This window comes from Drosophila takahashii, chromosome X, assembly GCF_030179915.1.
Source record: "Drosophila takahashii strain IR98-3 E-12201 chromosome X, DtakHiC1v2, whole genome shotgun sequence".
In the NCBI taxonomy this organism is placed as follows: Eukaryota; Metazoa; Arthropoda; class Insecta; order Diptera; family Drosophilidae; genus Drosophila; species Drosophila takahashii.
This window is the reverse complement of record NC_091683.1, coordinates 12,834,203-12,856,024: the sequence shown is the minus strand read 5'-3', so window position 1 is coordinate 12,856,024 and position 21,822 is coordinate 12,834,203. Positions and strand designations below refer to the sequence as shown.

Below are 21,822 nucleotides of genomic sequence, written 5' to 3'. Positions count from 1 at the left end.
GCAAGCCAGTGGAGCGTGCAAGTTATGTTTTCTTTGAAGTTCATGAAGCAAAATGTCTTAATTACTGAAATGAGATGACGACGAGACAGAAGAAAATAAAAGGAAGGCGCCAAAGAAGGAGAAGGGCACACAGAAAAATAATATTAGTATTAACTAATAGTACAAATATTGGAAGTTAAATAATAAATATATGTACCTGCATATAATATGATTTTTCACTTAAGTAAAAATATTTAATTGAGCACTTTATTTTGAATATAATTTTAGATGATCATTGAACTTACTATTTTTAAAAATACATCTAAATAAATAAAATAGTATATATTATCATATTTTTGAGTCGTCTTAAGTTTGATTAGTAAAACGTATTTAAATATTTTACATGTTTAGCTGAAACCCAAAAATGTTATTCAAAATTCCACTTCCAAATTGTGGAACCTTTTTTTCCGTGTAGTAGGAGGACCAGGGCAGCGACCACGAAGATTCTTCTCGTCCTAATTAATTTGTTGTGGGCTGACGTTCAGGCAAAAATCCGAAGCCGAAAAAAATGGCAGAGCCAGAAAATGGCTGCAACAGGGCGGAACGAAATGGAGGGAGAGGAGCATATATCCCGGGTGTCCTGGTGTCCTGGTGCACATCCTGCGGCAATAACTCACGACCACTTTATGCGCTTAAGTGATTTCTAATGCAAACCAATTTCCGAAATCAGGCACAAGCACTTGAAGCCAAGGACAAAAGCGGAGCGCCGACCACCCAGCGCCGCCCAGTGAAACGTTATCCCTGGAAGGAAAATCTGAAGTCAGAAAGGATATTTCGTTGATGTTGCAAACAGATGGGGAACGAGTGGGGAAGTGGGGGAGTTGGGGAGGAGCAGGCTGAATCGCTTGCCAAAGGACGCGGCCTCCACTTTCGTCTATCAGGCAAATGACAGTCGCGTCCTGCCTCGTCCTTGTCCACCCACCCACCGCCCATCACCCCCTCCTGTTTGTGTTTCCTGTGTCCTGTAGCCAGACGATGTTTGTCTTCGACTTGGTCCTGGCTTAATATCACATGCAGAACCTACAACTCTGCACATGAAACGAGAGGCCAATCCGAAGGCAGGCAGCAAAAAATTCTGGCTCAAAGCGAGTGGCTTGGGATGGAGATGGGTATCTGGAAATGTGGCCAAGAGAGCGGGACCGGGATGTGTGGACAAGGACGAGGCAAAGACAGTCAGCGGGAAAACGACAGCAGAAGCAGCAGGCAGCGGCGGAAAATCATAAAGGAAAATATTGAATTTACTGCAAAAAATGCAAATTTCTCCTTTGAGGCAAGCCTGAAATATTCACTGACTTCCAGAAATGCTGGGCAGCAAAGGGTATATTGGTTCATAGGTTAACAAACCTCAAATTGATCTAATAAATAATTTTGTAATTTATATTTTTGAGGAATAAACATTTCTTACATATTTTCTGCTTACTTTCTACATGTTTTCTACATGTTATCTACATGTTTTCAACTATTTCTGCTTAAGTTTTTTATGCAGTAATATTTCAAAGTATATAAATGCAGGATATATATTTAACAGGATATTCTTTGGGTGGAATACCCACTGCCAAGGACCGGCATCCTGCTGTCAGCTTACGCTCCTTCCGGTCCATCTTCTTTGCTGCCTAGACTAGGAACCAGGACACCAGTGGTCAGGACTACTGCCCATCTGCATCCCCCATCCTCCTTTTGGGTCCGCTGCCAATCCCAGCACACTTGTGTGTAATATTGCCACAATTTGCTGGCCAGCTCCAAGGTCCCAAGCAATAAGCCAAAAACCAGCGGCCATCATAACCCGTGTGGCTACGACTGACTCCTCGTCCTGCCGCAAACATTACGCGCTCACCTCGCCGCTGTAATCAAACATAAGGACGGGGCAGCGAGGGTGGATATGAGAGACAAGGAAAAAGCCGAAATGTTTATGAGCGAATACCGCGAGCAATAAAATTTAATATGAGCAAATGATGCGGGGAGTGGAACTGGGAAGCTGGGAGGCTTGGAAGCTGGGCGGACTGTGTAATAACCACAAATAAAAACGGCTGGCTGGGGCAATGACAATAAAGAATGAAGAGGAAAATCAAAGTTATGCAATGGCCCCCCGCTGGAAGTCAGTGTATGTATGTTCCTTTGTGAGCTATAAAATTAACAATTCAATGAAGTGAATTCGAAATGGCAAATCGAAAAGCGTAGAAATCGAAGCGAAAGGGAGCTGGCTTTGGACCTAGAATAGAAACCAACCACCCAGCCATCCAAAAAAAAAAAAAAAGAAAGAAAGAAAATGTCTACAAGCACACAGTCGGCGGGGCTCATAAAAAGAAATTGCGTATATGTTTAGGAGTACGAAGTACGAAGCCAGACGCACAATAAAAATTAAAATAAAATACGAAAATAGAAGCCCACAAAAACTTTTCCCCAGCAGCTGTAACAATTACGAGTGTGCGAGTTACTTCGTTGGTTTTAATTTTGATCGCTCCCAGGAAAAGAATTAACTTATTACACAAGGACATCATTTTTCCTTTTGCTGGTTTTTGTGTGCTTTTTTAGCTTTTTTATGAAACTGCAGGAGGCTATTGTTGAAAGACCACCTTGCAAACACAATGATGATTTTGCACGCTTGTTTTTAAAAGCTTTTTTCGAAAACTGCATGCAAAATAAAGCAAGTAATTTTAAAAATTCCTTTTAATACAAAATATTTGTACAGAAAAGCATTCCTTTTAAATTGAATAAAACATTTATTTTTGTAATATTTTTTTTTTAAACCAGCATGGCATTTCGGGCAACTTTATTAGTGAATGGAACTTCACCAGTTCCTGGCTAAAAAAAAAGTATAAAAAATGTAGTTGGGCAAAACAAAGGATTTTAACTCTGAAAACCCAGTTAATTAAAAGTTTTATATAAACAGAAAATGTATAAATAAATATATTAAATAAACAAAAAGGGATGTTATAATATCTAATTAATATGCATCATTTTATTAAGTACATAAACTAAAAGATTTAATATTAACTTAAGCTTCCCCAGAAATTCTACTCCAAATAATTGCTAAGATGAGTGAAAACCAAATATAGTTTCGCATAAATAACGCGTAATTTGCGCAGAGTTGTGGCTTCATTTTTATTCAAAACAAAATGCACTCGAAATGCCTCAATAATTGTTATGTCATATGTTGATTTTAGCTGCTGGTTTCGTTGTTCTGTGTGACCGTGTTGTTGCCTAATGAAATCGATAGAAAGGCGGAGGCGTCTTTTGTTTGCACGCCGTTCGCTAAAATGTTTGCACTTGGCTTAAACGCAAAATTTGCTGATATTTGGCAAACAGGCAAAAGGATGCCCGAGAATGCAGAGTGCAGAATGCAGAAGGCAGAATGCAGCGATGCGTTGTCAATGGCAGCATCTGCGGTTTTCCAGGGGCGTCGTGTTTTCAAAGGGGGTGAAAAGGGGGGCAGTTTGAATTGTTCATATTTTGATTAATTTCTCTGTGCGCTGCGACTCCTTGCGGTGGCTGCTGTTTTGTTGTTGCTGTTTGTCAAGCGGAGTAATTGCAAAATCCAGTGCGTATGTGTGCTGCAATTATGCTCACGCACACATTGCCACACAGCCACACACACGCACACACTCGCAAACTTAAGCACACATGCAAACTGCAGTTAAGCAAATAAAGCGCTAAAAGCATAAACTAAATGAATTAAACGACACAACCGACACAGAAAGAGGCTTGCAAGCCCTGCATTATATATGTATGACCATACACATATAAAAAAATATATATTAATATTAATTTAATACTGCTAAATTAGTGTGAGAACGATGAAGAAATGACGCCTGCTCATAACTTTCAAATGAGTGAGTAGTCCCATTTTACAAATTTGTTCTATTACTATAAATATGCTTTATTATTAATTTTCGTAACTAAACTAAATATACTAAACCTAATTAAAAGAACTCTAATATCTTTTAATTTTTTGTTTTCAACGGTGTATGTACAGATGATGGCCAACCACCCCCATTTTGCTGGAACTTTCTATAAAATATGAGATAATAAAAAGTGAATTATGTTGCCGCACAGCCGCTGAAACCAGCGGAAACGGCGCAAAAACAGAAAAAAGAGGAGAAAAGCATGAATCTCACAGATGAGGAACAACAAATAAATGCGAGTGCAAACATAAAGCAATAACAGCATCAACAGGATCCCAGCAGCAGCAGCAACAACAGTTAATTGCAATTGTTTGTTCGCCAGTTAGTTTTTTATTTGCACTTTAATTATGAAAAATAGGAGCTGCGGACCAAGGCAGCGAGCACAGCGGCAGAAACTAATTTTCATAAGTACACAACTTTGTGCTGGGAAAGCAGGCCAAAATGAGGAGGAGCAGAGACACATGACTTATGACAAAACACAAAAGTTGATGGCCAAGACTACTGGTCCAACCAGCTACAAACTACCAACTACCACTGGCCACTCCGGAGACACAAAGGAGCCCACAGGAAACAAAATGAAATGGATGAAATAAAGCGGAGCACTCCGACCAGAGCAAATAAGCAAACAAATAAAGTTATAAATAATAATACCAGAAAATTATGATGGAAGCCGGACGCTTAAGTGAAAAGCTCCGCAGCCAAGGCGACTCCATGGAAATCTTACATAACTTTGCAAATCAAATGAGGGAATGAGGGGAGGGGGGAAAAGTCACAGAAAATGCAGTGCGGACTTCAAACAACGAAATAAAAGCCATTACAAAGATATTCCGGTATTCTTACGTAATTTTTGGAATTTTACATCATTTCGAATGAAATAATTCAACAATTAGGCAGTAGGAAAATATTTTTGTATGCCATAAATCAACTCTTAATGGTAAAATGTATTGATTGTACATTTAATGTGGCCTAAAATATATTACATTTTACAAATCAATATTATTTGCTAAATTAAAAGATTTCGAACTACTAAAAGATGTAAAAATACTGTGAAATAGCAACCCTGGCTAACAACTTCTCTGCCTGCCCCCCGATTGTTGTTCAGTTAACTCCGAGTCTCGATTGCCAGGAGAGCTCCAATTCGTACATTTATAAGATTCTAACAAATTTCTATCGAAAATGAATTCGTGCTGCGGCTTCCGTTGTCCCTGTGACGACGGCATGGATGTATCGTGTGTGAGCCAGCAGGATCGCCGGGTCATGAAGATGGCTAGGAAGCCGCCGCTGATGACGCTGCTCAAGAGGATGCCGCCGAAGCCGCAGAAGGCGGCCCGCTTGTTCCAGCCCAAGCTGGAGAGGAACAAGGCTCCCTCGATGGTGGCCTCGCGCAAGGAAAGGGTCAAGGATATCAAGGTGGTGGCTCCGCCGGCTGCCGGGGGCCCAGGAACGGTATCGGGATCGGGACCACAAACTGGACGCAACCATCGTGGTGGCCGGCTCTTCGATCGCCAGTCGGGATCCAATTGCACCGGCGTGAAGGCGGTGGACAAACGCAAGGGGGGCGGGGCCCACAACTGGGGATCGCCGGAGCAGGAGATCGAGTTGGCCCATTGGCGCACCTCCTCCAAGAGGAGCAAGCCAACCAGGAATGCGTATGTCCAGTCGAAGTTGCTCGAAGGCGGGGAGGATTCTTCAGAGGAGCCCGAGCAATTCACACTGGACGAGTGGCGTGCCATGCAGAAGAAGAAATGGCTCGAGAAGGATCAGGAGAAGCTAGCCGAGAATGATAAGGCATCAGAGGGTTCTGTAGGATCAGGGGGGTCGGGGGAACGACGTTCTAGTCGCCTGGTCGACATTCGTTTTAATTTCTACACCAAGCCAGGACCCATTTTGAAGATCAGCGACGATGACTCGGAGTTCTGCCCAAAGGTCGGCGATGAGGGGCAGTTCCCGAACCTTTCCTAAGTCAGCATATTCAAGTTGTATTCAAATTTTGGTATTTTAAGTGACATTCGTTTGAGTCACTTCATTGTGTTTGAGTATTATATTAAAAATACCAAATAAAGGCTAAAGAAGAGTTTTATTGAAACATTGAAAATTCTAGAAGGATAATAAATAATAGTTTTGTCAAAATTAACGCAATTTCTGAAAGTAGCATTTATTTTAGAGATCCTTTTATGGTTTTTCGTTCTGTTTTTCCAACCATCCGCCATTTTAATCGCCTTACTATTTTCCGCACTCTTTTTCGGGGCTACGAAATAACCGAGAAAACCTTTAAGTCTCTTTAAGGTTGTTCGCACACTTTCGAATGGAATTTTCCGACGTCACCGCAAAGTTTTCAGTTTTCCATGTTGTGTTTCCGCTTGTTTCCCTCCTAGTTTCAGCTTTTTGTGTTCTCTTCACCATGTTACATTAAATTGAACAAATTCTAGCGAAACAAAAACAAAAGCAGCAACTGCGGACTATAAGAAACTGTGGAGCTCGAGTGCAAAAAATAGAAAGAAAAAAAGTCTGCAAACTTTTTGCGCGGCCTACACTATGTCCCCTTTTCCCATACTTTATTTCTCCGTCCTGCTCGCACTAATTACAGCACACGTTAGTTGTCGAGCGCGGGAAAGGGACGGCGATAGATGGAAGAACTCTCTGCGGAACTGCAAATTAAATGAAATTCTAGAAAGTTTTTTAGTTACCCATTTTTTCACGCGGCTGTTATTAATGAAAATCAGAGCTGGTATTTTTACTTGATTTTCCCAGAGTCCCCTGGACTCGAATCGAACGTGATTTTTCCCCACACCACCACGTTTCCATAACTGGCAACCAATTAGGAAGATGCCGAGTCGAAGTAAGCGAAGCAGATCTGAAGTTTTTGTTAACATGATGAATACATTTCGACCGGGGCGACTGGAGGTGGAGGTGGAACTGAAACTGGGTGCTTGTTAAAATTGATTGCCGGCAAAAACAAGGCGAAAGCAACAACTGCTTAGGCATGTTACCTTTTTGCCGCTTTTCCAACCAGGCAGCAGGCTCGAAGAACATTGATTTATATTTGTATTGACACTTCGACCCCCCTGCGTCCTCCGGAAAAAGCCCCTTTCCAACAGAACTGTTTGCCTATCGCACGAATTTGTCCTTGTCATTGTTTTACAAGCCGTCCCTTTTCACGCCCACCCTCCCACTTTTCCTCCAGAAAAATCGGAGACAAGTGAAGGAACGTCAGGCAGACAGCAGAAGCAAGAGGAAAATCGATTAGGCAACAAGGAGTTAAGTTTGGGGTAGTCACTTCAAGTACCCTTCAGTACTTTTATGAGAAAAGGTTTTTTTAAAAATGTATAAAAACTAAAAATGTTATTTCAATCGATTACTGACACCAACTAACTACTGCACCCAAAATATAAAATTCTATTCCTTATTTTCCAAAAAAATATCAGTATTTTGGCCGTAACAATGGAAGTATTGATCCAAATATGGATTGTCACACCTTTCTGAACTCGTTATTAAATTTCCCAACGATTGGCATTTAAACCTTGACATTTTATTTATTTTTAATTTTTCGCAAAAAATCATGGGGTACCCCCCTTATAAAAAAATTAAAAATTGGCGAAAATTTTATTTTTCCAAAATTACACGGAAAGTGTTATGGATTTATTGATAATTTTGTTATCTATTCAAAACAGTATTTATTTTTGGTGTAGGACCATTTTTGGCCAAGTTACAGCAAAAAAAAACAAAAGAAAAAAATCCAATTTTTGTCAAAAACTGAAATCGCGAATTTCCAAAAAAAACAAAACCCGTTTTTTCGCTAAAACAAAGCAAATACTGATTCAAAGTATGGATTGTCACACCTTTCTGAACTCGTTATTAAATTTCCTAACGATTGGCATTTAAACCTTGACAATTTATTTATTTTTAATTTTTTGCAAAAAATCATGGGGTACCCCCTTATAAAAAAAATAAAAATTGGCGAAAATTTTATTTTTCCAAAATCATACGGAAAGTTTTATGGATTTATAGCAAATTTTGTTATCTGTTCGAAACAGTATGAATTTTTAGTGTAGGACCATTTTTGGCCAAGTTACAGCAAAAAAACCAAAAGAAAAAATTCCAATTTTTTTCAAAAACTGAAATCCCGAATTTCCAAAAAAAAAACCAAACCCGTTTTTTCGCTAAAACGAAGCAGTTTTTTCGCTATAACAAAGCAAATACTGATTTAAAGTATGGATTGTCATACCTTTCTGAACTCGTTATTAAATTTCCTAACGATTGGCATTTAAACCTTGACAATTTATTTATTTTTAATTTTTCGAAAAAAATCATGGGGTACCCCCTTATAAAAAATTAAAAATTGGCGAAAATTTTATTTTTCCAAAATCACACGGAAAGTGTTCTGGATTTATTGATAATTTTGTTATCTGTTCAAAACAGTATGTATTTTTGGTGTAGGACCATTTTTGGCCAAGTTACAGCAAAAAAACCAAAAGAAAAAATTTCAATTTTTACAAAAAAACCCAGAACCAAATTTTCACAAAAAAATAATTAGTTTTATGCCCATTTTTAAAAAATTTCAGTTAAAAAGTCTTTTTTTAATAGCAAATTTACTAAAAAGCAAAGCTAGCAAAATTCCAGAAAATATGCTTATAAATTGTGTAAAATATGTGCGATCTGAGACCACAAACTATTCAGCAGAATTGAAGCCTCTGATTAAAGTTGAATGGGAAAAAGCTACACAATGGCAGGCATGTAGAGAGAAATGGTAATGATTGCATAATTTTTGTGGGCACTGGGTCACACTTGAATAGTCTCGTTTCCGTCAACTGAAATTATTTCAAAGCTGACACGAGAAATTACCATTGATAAATGCCGGAAATGTGCTGCCCATGCCCTCATACCAATCTGACTCCCGCTTCCAGTCCCACTTGCCCACTTTTGACCCACTTTCGACCCACTCCTGTTCATTTGCGGTGCGGCTGGAGGTTGGAGGGCATGGCCGGGGATTGGGATTCCGGAGGATCCTCCTCCTCCGCCACGGAGCCAGCTCACAATGGCCATGCAAATTGGACATGGCTGCAGCAGAACTCCCACTTCCACTCCCACTCTTACTCCCCAATCCGAATCCCTGGCCGAATCCCATGCCGATTGCCGGACCCGGGTCATGTTTGTGTGGCGTGTGTTTGTTTAACTTGGTCATCAAGTCAAAACAAGAGGCGGAAAAGAATGGGCAGCGGAGGGGAGTGGCGGCAAAAAGAGGACAACTTGTGCCGTTCGTTGAATGCAACATGATTGGAGGTTTCTTTTAAAGGCTTCGGCTTCAGCTTTGGGTTTGGGTTTGGGTTGGCACTAATTCACCGACGGCTTCCTGCAATTAATGTCGATGTCAGCATCGATTGACAAGTTGACTTCGCCTGGAATGGCCAACAACACAGCACGATAAGTATCGTGAGGCGCTGAAAAATAAATGAATGGCTTGGGGGCTTTCAAATTGAATTTGGAACTAGTGAATATTTAAATTCAGTTGTCTTTTGGGGGGTAATGTTAGCATTAACAGAGTTTGGAGTTTATTTAAAGTAAGATCATTACCTAATCAATAAAACCACACCCATGTTTATTGAAAACATTTATAACAAAATAATAAAATAAAGTTTATTTACAAGTAAGATTTTAACCAAAAAATATAATTGTTAGCTTATATTAATTGTGAAAAAAAAACAATATTATCGATAAGAAATATTCCGAAATAATATTTTGCGATTAAATGAATCCTAATAAGTGTTATAAATATTTTTCCATTAGCTATTTTTTTCAATATTTCGTCTCTCACTTGGCCCCCTAGATTTTCCCTTATCGCTGTCTTATTTGGCCTCTCTTATTTCCTTCTTGGTCATAAGATAGAGTGGTTTATTTTTGGACGCCCGACTCTGGCGATCGATGGCTCCGAGTTATTTTTGACATGTCGCCCTGTCAACGTCAACACAACGCTGACATCCAAGTGGCAGGCCAACACCTGAGACATGGCTTCCAGCCGAATTTCCCATTTCCCACTTCCCATTTCCCGCTTGCCGTTCGCCTTCGCCATTTCCCAATGCCACTTGCCACTTGCCATTCGAGAGCGTCGCTCCGAGTGCCTAATGATGCGGCAGAATGTCGGAAGGAAGGGTGCCTGTGCCCTGTGTTTGTTTATCTAACGAGTAAATACGATTTTAATTAAATGTAAATCACATTGTCAAGCCACACACACACTCAAAACACACACATTGACGCCATACAAGCCATAAAAGTTACTCCGGAAAAGCGGCAAAGTGGGTGGAAAAGTGGGGGGCATCAACACCATCTACAATTTGAGTTACACCAGCTGCCTGCTGGGCGGAAGAACATATATTGCTTTCGCATGTTACTCATACGCCCCGTTGCCCTGCTCAAACTCAGAGACTCAAACCCTCGCAAATCCAACAAAACTCCATCTTCTTCAGCCATAAGCCATGGCCAGGACAGGCCAAAACACCCTTGAGATTATTAATTAAAAGACAAGAAAACATAATTTCTAAATTTCCATACAAAAACCAAAGGCAAGAGCCAAAAAACAAAAGGGGGAGGAGGAGAAAGGAGAAAGTAGGGGAGAAAAAGAGAATTGGTTATTGTGCAACTCAGATGGCAGATGGAAGCTCACATGACAAGAGATATATACGTATATATTTGTCATATCGGATTGCAAAGTTAAAGAGAAAGACAAAAGAAATTAAGGAAATTTCCTAACGTTTGAATTCCATTGGTTTTACAACACTTAAGCTGGGCTCAACCGATATGTTTTTAGATACTTACCTAATCAATGATATGTCAACTCTTTATCCACCTCTAGTAAAACTTTCAATCTATGTACTAAAAAAATGAATAATCAACCGAAGAAGGAAATTTGCAAAAACTTGGGCAGTTCTTCGGACAGAGTGGCGGTGTCGCACGTCATTTATGTCAAGAAGGTTAAGAGCTCCTCAGTAAATCCACTATTCACATAACCACCTCTTTATTCGCATTCAGAACGGGCAGAGATATCGCAAATTCTTCTTTCCCAAGTGCTGCGCCCGACACTTGGTGCAGCTGGTCATCAGGATGTTCAACGGACCCATCGATCCCTTTTTTCAGCCCATTTTCCTCTACTTCGCCGATTTCCTTCAGCGGTATTTGGAATCGGAGCAGAATGACGACTGGAGCGACGAGGAACTCACATATATCCATGAAGGTGAGTCTTCTGACGAGGTTGAGATGAAAAAGAAAGAGCCCGAGAAAGATACAATCAAAAAGTCTGAAGAAAAAACTGGAAAAATAAATGAGAAAGCCAAAAAGGTTAAGGAAACGATATTCCTGTCTGAAAGGAAAGTTCCCGAGGAAACTGCGGAAAAAGTGGCGATTTCAAATGCAGACGAGGACCTTTATGAAGACGATATGTTGTATTATTTATATGAGAGCCAAGCACAAATAGCCGAGGATAACCTACAGAAAAAGAAACCAGGGAATAAGGAGGCCTATTTTATGCAATTCGATATTAGTTTCTATTGTCATGCGAAGAAGAATTAAAAGAATAACAAAATGTAGATTGAAGACGAGGAGATTCCAAACCATAAATGAATATCTTTAGATATTTTCTTCATGTAGCTTTAAAAATTAATTTTTCCAAAGGAGTTATAGAAAAAATATTATAGTTTTTTTAAGGGATGTCCAGAAGGCTTGGGTCCTGCCATTTCTCTGGGAAAAATCTCAAAGTAAGCCTTTTCTACAAAGCTAAAGTGCAACATATTTGGCCAAGAATAGAACACTTGCAGGGCTAATCCCAAAATAACCCAATGTTGGCACACTTATCCATATCCATTCCACATTGTGCAACGTAGTTTGCCACCTGGCTGGCTGCCCATCAATTCGAACGACAGTGGGAAGGCAGCTCTGAATTGATGATGCCGATGATGGTATCGCTCCCGAGGCGTTTGCCAGCCAAATCTTACGACATATTCGCTCACTTTTTAGGCCGGATCCGGAACTCGGAAGCTCGGATCTCCAAGCGTCTCCTCCTCCATTTGCCGGGCTCAACAAAAGGCATGTGCCATTGTCGTCAAAGTGAAAATCCATGCGAGAAATTATATGTCAAAGTTTCACTTTTGATATGCCAAAGCATTTGCGTGCCACCCACACAGATGTGGTGACACAAAGGGGGTGGAGATGGAAGTGGGGGTGGTGACCTCCCCATGCTGGTGACCTCCTGGCACTGCAACGCGGCACGCTCCACTGACGCACTGACAAAGACACATTTGCGGGCCACACAGCGCTGAAGATGAGCAATGGCAATGACGACGAGCTGTCAGGGGTGTGCCAAGTGGGGGGTGGAATGGGGGTTGAGGGGCTAAGGGGCTGAAGGGGGGACGTGCTACCAATTACTCGAGTTACTGGGCCAGTGCAAGACCGGGCTAGTCGTCCGGGTCCGAAGCAGACTCCGGAGAATGTCACCGAAACGCATCCTGTCCTCGAATCCTCGTCGATTATTCAATGCTCTGCAAATTCGATAGCCTAAATATATTACTTTTAAAATGAATAAAAAATAAAATGTAAGCACAAACTAAATTAATATGTAAATAAAATAAATATTAACTAGATGCTTAAACTAAATAAATTCAAAAATTAAATGGAAACTACTCATACAACTTTCCCACCGTAATTTTTAAATAGAATACTAATATAATATTTTTCATAATCCTAAAATTAACTACGTATTGTTTTGACCCAACTGGAGAGAGTATTTTTGGAATTCGATTGTGGGAAGCCAAGATCCACTCTATTCTTTTTTTGTTGCAGCTAGTTGTGCGTTGTCCTTTGGTTTTTGTCTATGCGAAACGACGATGTCTTGCCATTCCTACGCCTTTCCCTTGGATTTTCCCCTTTCCCTGCCCTTTCCTTTTGCCTTTCACCCTTCCTATTCGACTGTTTCCTTTTTCTGTTGATTTTTCCTTGGGCTGGCGCCACGACCGGCACCTTTCTGCATTTCCCTGGGGTATATCTGAATTTGTAAGGCCCAATAAAAATTATTATACCCTTGTAGAGGGTATTATAATTTCAGTCAGATGTTTGCAACGCAGTGAAGGAGACGTTTCCGACCACATAAAGTATATATATTCTTGATCAGCATCACTAGACGAGTCGATCTAGCCATGTCCGTCTGTCCGTCTGTCCGTCTGTCCGTCGGTCCGTCTGTCCGTCTGTCCGTTTCTATGCGAACTAGTCTCTCAGTTTTAAAGATATCGCGATGAAACTTTCCCGAAAGTCTTCTTTCTATTGCAGGTAGTACATATGTCGGAGCGAGCCGAATCGGACCACTATATCTTAAGGCTCCCATAGGAATATTCAAACAAATATAAGAAAATTCATTGTTACTTTGTAGGAAGTAGGCGTTTTAATTCTTGACTCTTTAAAAACAAAATTCAAAAATAGAAACGCTGAATCTGCAAGGGTATATAAGCTTCGGCTGGCCGAAGGTAGCTTCCTTTCTTGTTTTTAAATTCTTTTTGATGTGAATGAATAATATTAAAAAGAGATTACAAATGGTGAAGTGTCCAGAATGGTGATTCCAAAGTCATAGTGACTCTCCCTTAAAGGGCATCGCAGTGGTCGAGTCTGTCCGCATTTTTCTTCTCATTCCGGTTGGCATTTTCCGGAATCTTCGCTCCTTGGCTGGTGGCATCATTCAAAGCAATGTAATCTACCCTACTTTACAGTTGACAACCCAAAGAACCCGTTCGCCTCGCCACTTTCCCTTTGTCGGTTGCGGTTGTGGCTCCGCCCCCCTTCTTCGCCGCCCTTTTTCCACGCCCCGCGGAAGGTCCTGTCCTGACTTTTCTTCGTCCTGCGAGTTTTCCGACTGCACTCGGATCGGAATGCGGCTGCAGAGGCCACGGGATCCAGCCAAAGTCCTCAATCTGCCTTGGCTGCCACTGCCTTATCAATGTTTGCGCACTTTGCTTAATTTGATTTCGCATTTGGCGCTTGGGCTTTGATTGTGTTTGTCCCCGTCGCTGGCCACGCTGGCTGCTGCCTGCTGCACTGAGTGGCCTGGTCACACTGGGCTCAGCGTAGCTCAATTTCCGCAAATTGAATGGGTACTTCCAGGAATTGCCTTGCGGCTCTCGTTCCCTTGCTTATTTTTATGGTTTTGGTTTAGTGAAATCTATTTCTATTTGATTTTAGTAAACATATTTTAAAGGGAATCTTTTTTATTTATATAACTTGAAAATGCATTGTTTTTAAAACAAATAAAATGTAAAGCCCTGAGATTGATCCTTAGTATCCCCCGCTCTATATTAACTGGCTGTCAATCGATAGGTGAACATCCGCTCTGGGCCGAGATTCGGGTGAGTTCTACCCCACCCATATCCCTTTCCATAGCCCAAATCCCCTTGGCCCCCTGACAGCCTGTGGAATTTATCGGGCCCATTAAACGCAGCGCACTCCCTTCGATTCCGTAAGCAATTGGTAAGGGATCCGGGCAACTGTGAGCAACTGACATGCAATTTATAGCCCCGACTGGTAATTGACAGTCGCTCCTTCCTTCGGTTCGTTTCGTATCCCCGGGTCCTGCTTCTTGTTTCTGCTGTTTATTAATAAATTGTCACTTGCAACGGACTGGCATTATGGTTGATTGCCACTTGGTTAGTGGGAAACTGGCAACTGGAAACGGGAGATGGGAGATGGTCGATGGTCGATGGTAGACGGTAGTTGGGAAATGCGAGCCAGATGAACGAACAAACCCATGGCCAATTAGTTGCCATCATCGTTCATCGGCTGCCTTCGTATCCTCGCTCCTAATCCCTGTTAAGCTTCATCGAAATTGTATCATTATCATATCGAGAGCTGCCATTTTTGGCTTACACAATGGCTGAGCCATCGCCATCCTCCATCTCCTCCATTTACAATATCCAACTAGAGCTTCTCTTGTCTGCCGTATGCTCCTCGATACCTGGGGGAAATCTCCATCGCCCAACGTCTCAATTCAATCTGTATAATGCTCGTGGCCTCCCTCTCTCTCTTTCTCAGTTTTTCCAGCTTTTCCAGCTTCGATTTTGGCGTTAACAAGTTTTCTACCCACATTTCTTGTGTCCGGACTCCGGAGTTTGGAGCCCGAGTCTGCAGGAGCAGCATAAGCTGCTTATTATACCGCGGGAGGGGGGGGGGTGGTAAATGGGGGCGGAGGTCGCTACACACACACACACACTCGGTTATCTACGGGCATCCTTGGCCGCCCGCACTAATTGGATTTCTCGGAACAATGGCCAACTATCGGGCATTTCATCCTGGCCCAAAAAATTCAATTGTCGGACTGATTAATCTATGGAAAAATGGCAGCGACAAGCATTATCGGAGTGAAAGAAAAAGTGAAAGGGAAAAGAGTACAAGACGTTCGCCTTATGATTTTGTATTTAAATTTAAATTTCCATACCTAGCGAAATAAATGATGAAATTAACCGAGAAAATCAGAAAATAACTCCTGGTAATTCTCATTGTTTTGCCAAAGTACCAAGATGAAAACAAGAAATAACATATGCATTGTTTTAATTCGATTTAATTTGTTTTCCCCGGCATTCAGGCAATTCTGCTTTTATCCCAGTGCAGATGGGGCAGGAAAGCCCCTTGAATGCATTTAATCTACCGAAAGATTACACCCCCGATAATTACCGAGGGGATAGGATGGAATTACAGATCTCACGTCTTCCATCAATTGTTTGCCTAAGCCCCTGGCGCATTTCAAAGTCAGCGAAGACAGGCACTAGAACAATGCCAGATTATTACTGTTAATGGCATTATCCTTTCGGTCAGTGGAGGGAATAGAAGTGGGTAGGGGAATGTCTGGGGTCTGAAGTCTGCAGGACTTCGACTCCGCCTCATCACTTACGGTTAATTGTGATGGCAACGGGCGCAAAAAGCGCACATAATTCATGCCACTCGGACAGCGGAGCAGTTACAGCAGCCAATGCTAACAAGCACATTAATAATATCTTAACGCAGACGTTCAAGTGGCGCCCACAGAGCATTGGCAGCTCTCTGAGTGTGTAGTTGTGCGAAGGGGTACAGTGGAACCTCCACCGAGTGGCCCTCACTTTTAGTTTTTCCTTGACCTGCAAAGTAGATTTAACTACTACTTAACTAAGGGTTAAAAATAGTTTGGCAAGGAAATTATGAATGTTTGAATATTTGTTATGTATTAAAAGACTGTTAAAATATTATCAAAATAATGTTAAACTAATGTAAACGCAATGTTAATGAAGCTTACATTTGGCCACGTCAACAATAATGCTAACTAAAAATGTAATACCTACAATTTAAACGAATGGTAATAAATCAGTAAAATATAGAAGTTTACTTATAATTTGCAATATAATAATTCAAATAATATTCCATAATTTTATCACCCGAATTTCGGGAAAAAAATACTTAATTTGATATCTTTTTGCTGATAGCAAAGCTCCACTGTAGTCGAGGTCAGGGGCGTAGGGTGCAGGGTGTGGCGGCAAATGGTCGGGGCCATCGGACGTGGTCGAGCACAAAATGCAGTTAATTAATCATTCCGGGCCAAAGTAGTTTGGTTCTTGATTTATTTTCGGCCATAAGCAGCGAGCTCTGCTGGAAGTTCAAGTTTTTTATCTGCCCCGTTTCAGGCGGCGGATGGAGAGGAGGCCTTGGCCAAGTTATTAAAAAGCGTCAACAGTCAGACACAAAAGGGGTTGGCGGTTGGGACTGGGGGGGTTGGTAAAACCGCAGTGACAGGAAGTCACTCGAAAAGGGCGTGGCAGGGGGCGGTGCGGAAAAGAGAGAGAGAGAGAGAGAGAGAGAGAGAGAGAGAGAGAGGGGAATATGCAGCTATGAGTCGATTAATTAAACCACAAGCGTTTAAGCGGCAAACCGCAGCGGTGGGTGGCTTTTTGGGTGGGTGGCTGGTTGCCAAGTCGAGTTTACTTTAATTTGACTTTCACTTAAACCCCCACCACACACACACACACACATACACACGCAACGGGAGAGGGGGAGCGAGAGAGACGGAGCTCACCCGCATCCGGTGCTGCTGCCTCTTCTTCGTCTACTTCCGGTCCCAACGCGGCAAAGGCAATCAAATTTCGTATTAATTATGTGCTTAACCAAACACCTCACACACACACTGGCACACACTCAAAAGCACACCAACACCCACGCACATTCACATACAAGGCGGAACAACATCATCAACAGCAAACAATAATGCGATAAGAGCGGAGAAAGCTGAAGAAAAGGGGCAGAAAACTTCTAGGAAAAGCAGTCTTACTAGATACTTTTTAATTAGATTACTTGTAAATTTAATAGATATTTTATAAATTCGAAAATCTATGCTAAACCTAAAAAAAAAATAATTCTACACTTTTATCAGTAATGAAAACTTTATTCCAGGTAAAATTAAACAATTAATTTAATTTGTTTCTTATAAGATTACATTTTCCCATTTTTTAATTAAGTTAAATCCCTTTAAAATTAGTTGGAAACTCTCAAATAATTCATTAAAATAAATATCATTTTCTAGCTGGAAAATATCCAAGCTGTCGGCACTCGGTGTCGGCTGCAAAATTGTAAACTGGCAGCCTGGGGATACGTTGACGCCGACGTCGGCGGCTGGCGTTGGCACAAAGATTACGGCAACCGGCCATGTGGAGCGGTCATGTGGAGATGTGGAGCTGGAGCGGCAGAACGGCAGGACGGCAGAGGGTCAGGTCAGGGACAGGCGACAAGGCAATAATTCTTTGGTTTTCACATTTTGCCCGGCTCCCCGGTTGTCGAAAATCTTTTTGCGGCTTATGTTACACCAGGACAACCCGGCAGCCGAACAAACCACCCATTTCGCCCACACACATCCCACCCAGAAGGGGAGGGAAGTGGGCGTGTCCGCTGGGACGGGCGACACATGTTACGGGTCAGTGGCGCCGCTGCCGCCGGCTTACACTTTTCGGTTTAGATTTTATTCATTTGCATATGCATGCTTATGATGAGATTTATTTATTTGATTCTCGCCCCCTTTTCTTTTCGCTTTTTGCGGCTTTTCCCGTTTATTTTGGCCAGGTTAAGTTGTTCGGTTGGGGATAAAAAAAAAAAAGAAAGGAAAACCCAAATCTGTTGTTTTAGTTAATGATGCCACGGAATATTAGCGTGCTAAATTAATATCCCCATACAGCGATCAATCATCGCAATTTAAGTTTAATTAATATAAAACCACAACCTCACTGGGAATTAATCACACAATTTCTTTACGTAATATTCAATAGCTGATGTTAAAAAAACGATCAATCATTAAAATAATAATTAATCACAACGCTTTCTTTTACTTGCCAATATTGAAAAGGCTTTACGCTGGGTAATTTAATGAAAATGGTTCAATTGTAAAGTAAGAAAATTATCTTACAACAGTGAAAATATAAAGGCAAATTTCTAATCACCTGAGTAAAAGTTAAATGTATGTCAGAATAATAATTATGCTTGATTTATGGTTATTTTGTGGAGTCCCACAGGCGGGTGAAAAACTGTTTGCTTATTGAAAATGGATTTACTTGTATAATTACGAATGCAGTCCTGGACTTGCTTAATTTCCATTGCAAGCAGCTTAACAAGCAAAGCCACTTTAATTCAGTACTAATTACATTTTGAATGCATTTACATCAGCTCGATGAATTCGGAGTGCAGGCCATTAATCGCAGAAATGGCTTTGGTACAGTCACGCATTACGTTACGTGCAACCAGGTGGCAACGCCGCACGTCAACTGGCGCAACGGAAGCGGAAATGGAAACCTAACCTCAACCTTTGCCTCGCCTCGCATGCAACACACGCGCGATTAGCAGCAATTTGTACAGCAATTAAGCTCGAGTGCAATAAAAGTTATTTGCACCGAAGTGCAGCGGGGGCAAAAAGCAGGGGCAGGGGCAGGGAAAAGGAGGCTAAGGGGGAAAGGGGCGATAATGGCGGTGCAGCAGGAACAACAGCGATGACAACCGTAAGTCGGGCAAACGGCAGGAGCCAAAAGTTATGCACTTTTTTAAGTGAATATGATTGCATTCTAATGTCAGGCCATAAATTAGCGACTCGGACTCGGGACTCGGGACTCGGGACTCCGGAATACCGACTCCGGCGTGGCATGACCTCAGCTCAGCACGCGACCCACGCCGCTGACAGCCTTGCGATCCAGCCAACCACCCACCACCCACTAGCCACCGAAAAACCACCGACCACCGCCCCACGACCCCACTGTGCGTTACGTGACAGGAGTATGTGAAACTTTTCAACTTGAACGAAAATTTATATGCTGAAAAATATAGCGAGCGAAGCCAGTGCACATCGACCAACAGCCACCACAAAAAAAAATGAAGAGGAAAAAACAGTAAGGAGAAGCATAAAAGAGTTTGCCACACATAAAATACCCAGCACTGCGATTTCTTTATTTTTTACGATCTGCCATAAAACCATAGAATGGCTTCATTTGATTTTGGAATAGATGCTATATTGGTGCACAGAACTATCAAAGAGATAGCACAAGATGGCAATGGTGACAAACTGCATGAGAATTGCCGGAGCAGTTATTTCTAGAGGCCCTAAAATAACTTTGATAACGATATGGACTCAATGCAATGCTAAATAGGGTTGTAAAAAAGTCGTTATCATCGATATCGAAATACTAAATTTGTAAAACCATTGATATTATCGACAGTGCTATTGCTTGAACTGTTATACAGAACTTAACTCGTTCCAGATCTCGAGATCAGGGATAAAAATACCATATGATCCCAAAAATTGCGATTGTTAGCCACATATGCCCGCGGCAACCCTTGAGGTATCAAATGAAAAAGAAAGGGGCAAAAATGTGCGAAAAATGCGCAGAGCATGACTGGGCTGAAAAAGGGGGTTTGCCAAGGGGCGTTGGGGAGGAGGAGGTGCTTACCCCCCGCGAGTGCGAGTAAGTGTGATGAAGTAAGAGGTTCGCAAGTGGGGAGGCGACATTTTGTGCGGTTTCGCGTGCCACTGGAAAGTTGAACGTGCTCGGCTAATGCTGATGCTCCGGCCATAGCTTCTCCTCCTGACTCTGCTGCTTTTTTTTTTCTCTGCTCCTCCAGCACATCTGCAGCACACTGCCAAGGCCAGGGGGCTGTGGACTGTGGTGGGCGTGGCACATCCACTCGCATGCCGCCGTTGCCGCCGCTGAAGATGAAAAACTGCTGCGGATTACGTGGTGGTAAAAACTTTTTGACGCTTGATTTTCATGTTGATTGTAATCCCTGTGTTCGAGTATCCTCCAGCCTTCCAGCCTGATCATGGTCCGAACTAAATATGTTTGGTGGGCGTGGCAATTAAACGCCGCCCCCCGCCGGAATATAATGCCAGCCGGTTGATATGTATGGAATCCTTTGGTCCCTTGGTCCCGGGGACTTTGGTTTCAGGGGGGACACGCACTTTGGACTTTTGAAAACCGAATGCTGCCACTGGGGCAGGGGCACCAAATGAACTTTTCAGCTGGCTGCAACAGTGTTGCAAACTTTGGATTACGACAAGACCAAAAAAAAAGCTGCCAACTACGGTATTATGAATATCTGTAAGTGCTAGGGATTATTTTTAAGTAGCACACAGATTTTTATCGTTCAGGAGATTAATTGGGTATTTTTATTTGGGCGAGAGACTTTTTTAAAAAAATAAATATATCAATTAGTGATATTATCAATAATCTTTATATTTACAAAAATAAAAAAACATGTATATTTTAAAATAAAATCTTCAAAATGTAGTTAATTTCATTTCAATTTATTTTATTTCTAAATTTTTAGTTTTTTGGAAAGAACTATTAAATTCTGTCTATAAACGTAAGTGTAATTTAATATATGTATGCTCATGGCAAATTTATGGTATTTATACGAATAACGTTTTTACCATTCACTGCTGGTAAAATTGAAGTGCCCCGCATAACATCACATCGATCATCGTATGATATCAAATTTTTTTTAGACGTATATACACTGCATTTAGCGAATACCCATAAATATCCCGAAAATAGCCAAGTGGGAAGTTCTGGTGGCCGAAAACAATGCCGCTGTTCCGCTGGATATTCCGCAGCAGTTAACGAACGGCTTTGGGTGTCATGCCCAGTTTTTGCCCACGGCGCTGATTTTCCCCGAATACGGTGGATGGTGGATAGTGGGTATTTCCATTCGGACATGGCATTCCCCCATAACCCCTGGTCCCCCGGAGAATGCGTATTTAACATTTTTGATGTGGGCCCTTCGGCCGCCAAAAAGGGGAAGCGAAACTAATTTATTTCCATTAGTCGGCGACGTCGGCCACGTGAAATATTTCCGCTAATTGGCATTTGGCAGGCCGCGCAGCAAGATCCTGAGGTCCTGGGGTCCCAGGGATCCTGGACTCTGCCTTTTTCCCCCCCACAAAGCATTCTGTAATTAATCATTTTCTGATTTGGCATTGGGAACTGCAGGGCGGCCTCGGCATTTTTCCGGCCATTTGGCGTCACCGGCTTCGCATTTTACGCGCCGTTAAAGTTTAATCGAAAAAGTATTTTTGTGGCCAATGAAAATTCCAATAACGAAATGCCAGCCACAACAAACTTCTTCTTCTGACTTTTTTATGCCCCGCAGCCGGAGAAGTTTTTGCGACCCCACCTGTACAGGTAGTCAGTTTGCTTTTGCTTTGGCTTTGGCTTGATTAGTTCGGGAGGATGAGGTTGAGGAAGGACATGGATGCAGCCGGATGAGTCGGAGATGGAGATGGAGATGAAGAAGCTGTAGAGCCAGAGAAAGCCTGCATTTGACGGACATCGTGGACCATCGTCAAATTGTCTGGCTGAAC

At 41.9% G+C, this 21,822-nt stretch overlaps 2 protein-coding genes across 2 annotated transcripts; both read left to right on the top strand.

Moving 5' to 3' along the window:
• Nucleotides 1-5,032: 5,032 nt before the first annotated feature.
• On the top strand, nt 5,033-6,023 carry PPYR1 (Protein phosphatase Y regulator 1). The gene has a single exon (XM_017138876.3). It carries the CDS (start codon nt 5,118-5,120, stop codon nt 5,901-5,903), a length of 786 nt encoding a protein of 261 aa, XP_016994365.2. The 5' UTR covers nt 5,033-5,117; the 3' UTR covers nt 5,904-6,023.
• Nucleotides 6,024-10,770: 4,747 nt separating this feature from the next.
• On the top strand, nt 10,771-11,553 carry LOC138913877 (uncharacterized). The gene is made up of 2 exons (XM_070218985.1): nt 10,771-10,906; nt 10,965-11,553. Exons 1-2 carry the CDS (start codon nt 10,817-10,819, stop codon nt 11,499-11,501), a joined length of 627 nt encoding a protein of 208 aa, XP_070075086.1. The 5' UTR covers nt 10,771-10,816; the 3' UTR covers nt 11,502-11,553.
• The last annotated feature ends 10,269 nt before the right edge of the window (nt 11,554-21,822 follow it).

Bases quoted from the DNA above. Each gene is read 5' to 3' on its own strand.
- PPYR1 (XM_017138876.3), top strand. From the start codon at position 5,118: ATGAATTCGTGCTGCGGCTTCCGTTGTCCCTGTGACGACGGCATGGAT.
- LOC138913877 (XM_070218985.1), top strand. From the start codon at position 10,817: ATGAATAATCAACCGAAGAAGGAAATTTGCAAAAACTTGGGCAGTTCT. The intron at 10,907-10,964 runs GTTAAGAGCTCC...ATTCGCATTCAG, and splicing joins ACGTCATTTATGTCAAGAAG to AACGGGCAGAGATATCGCAA.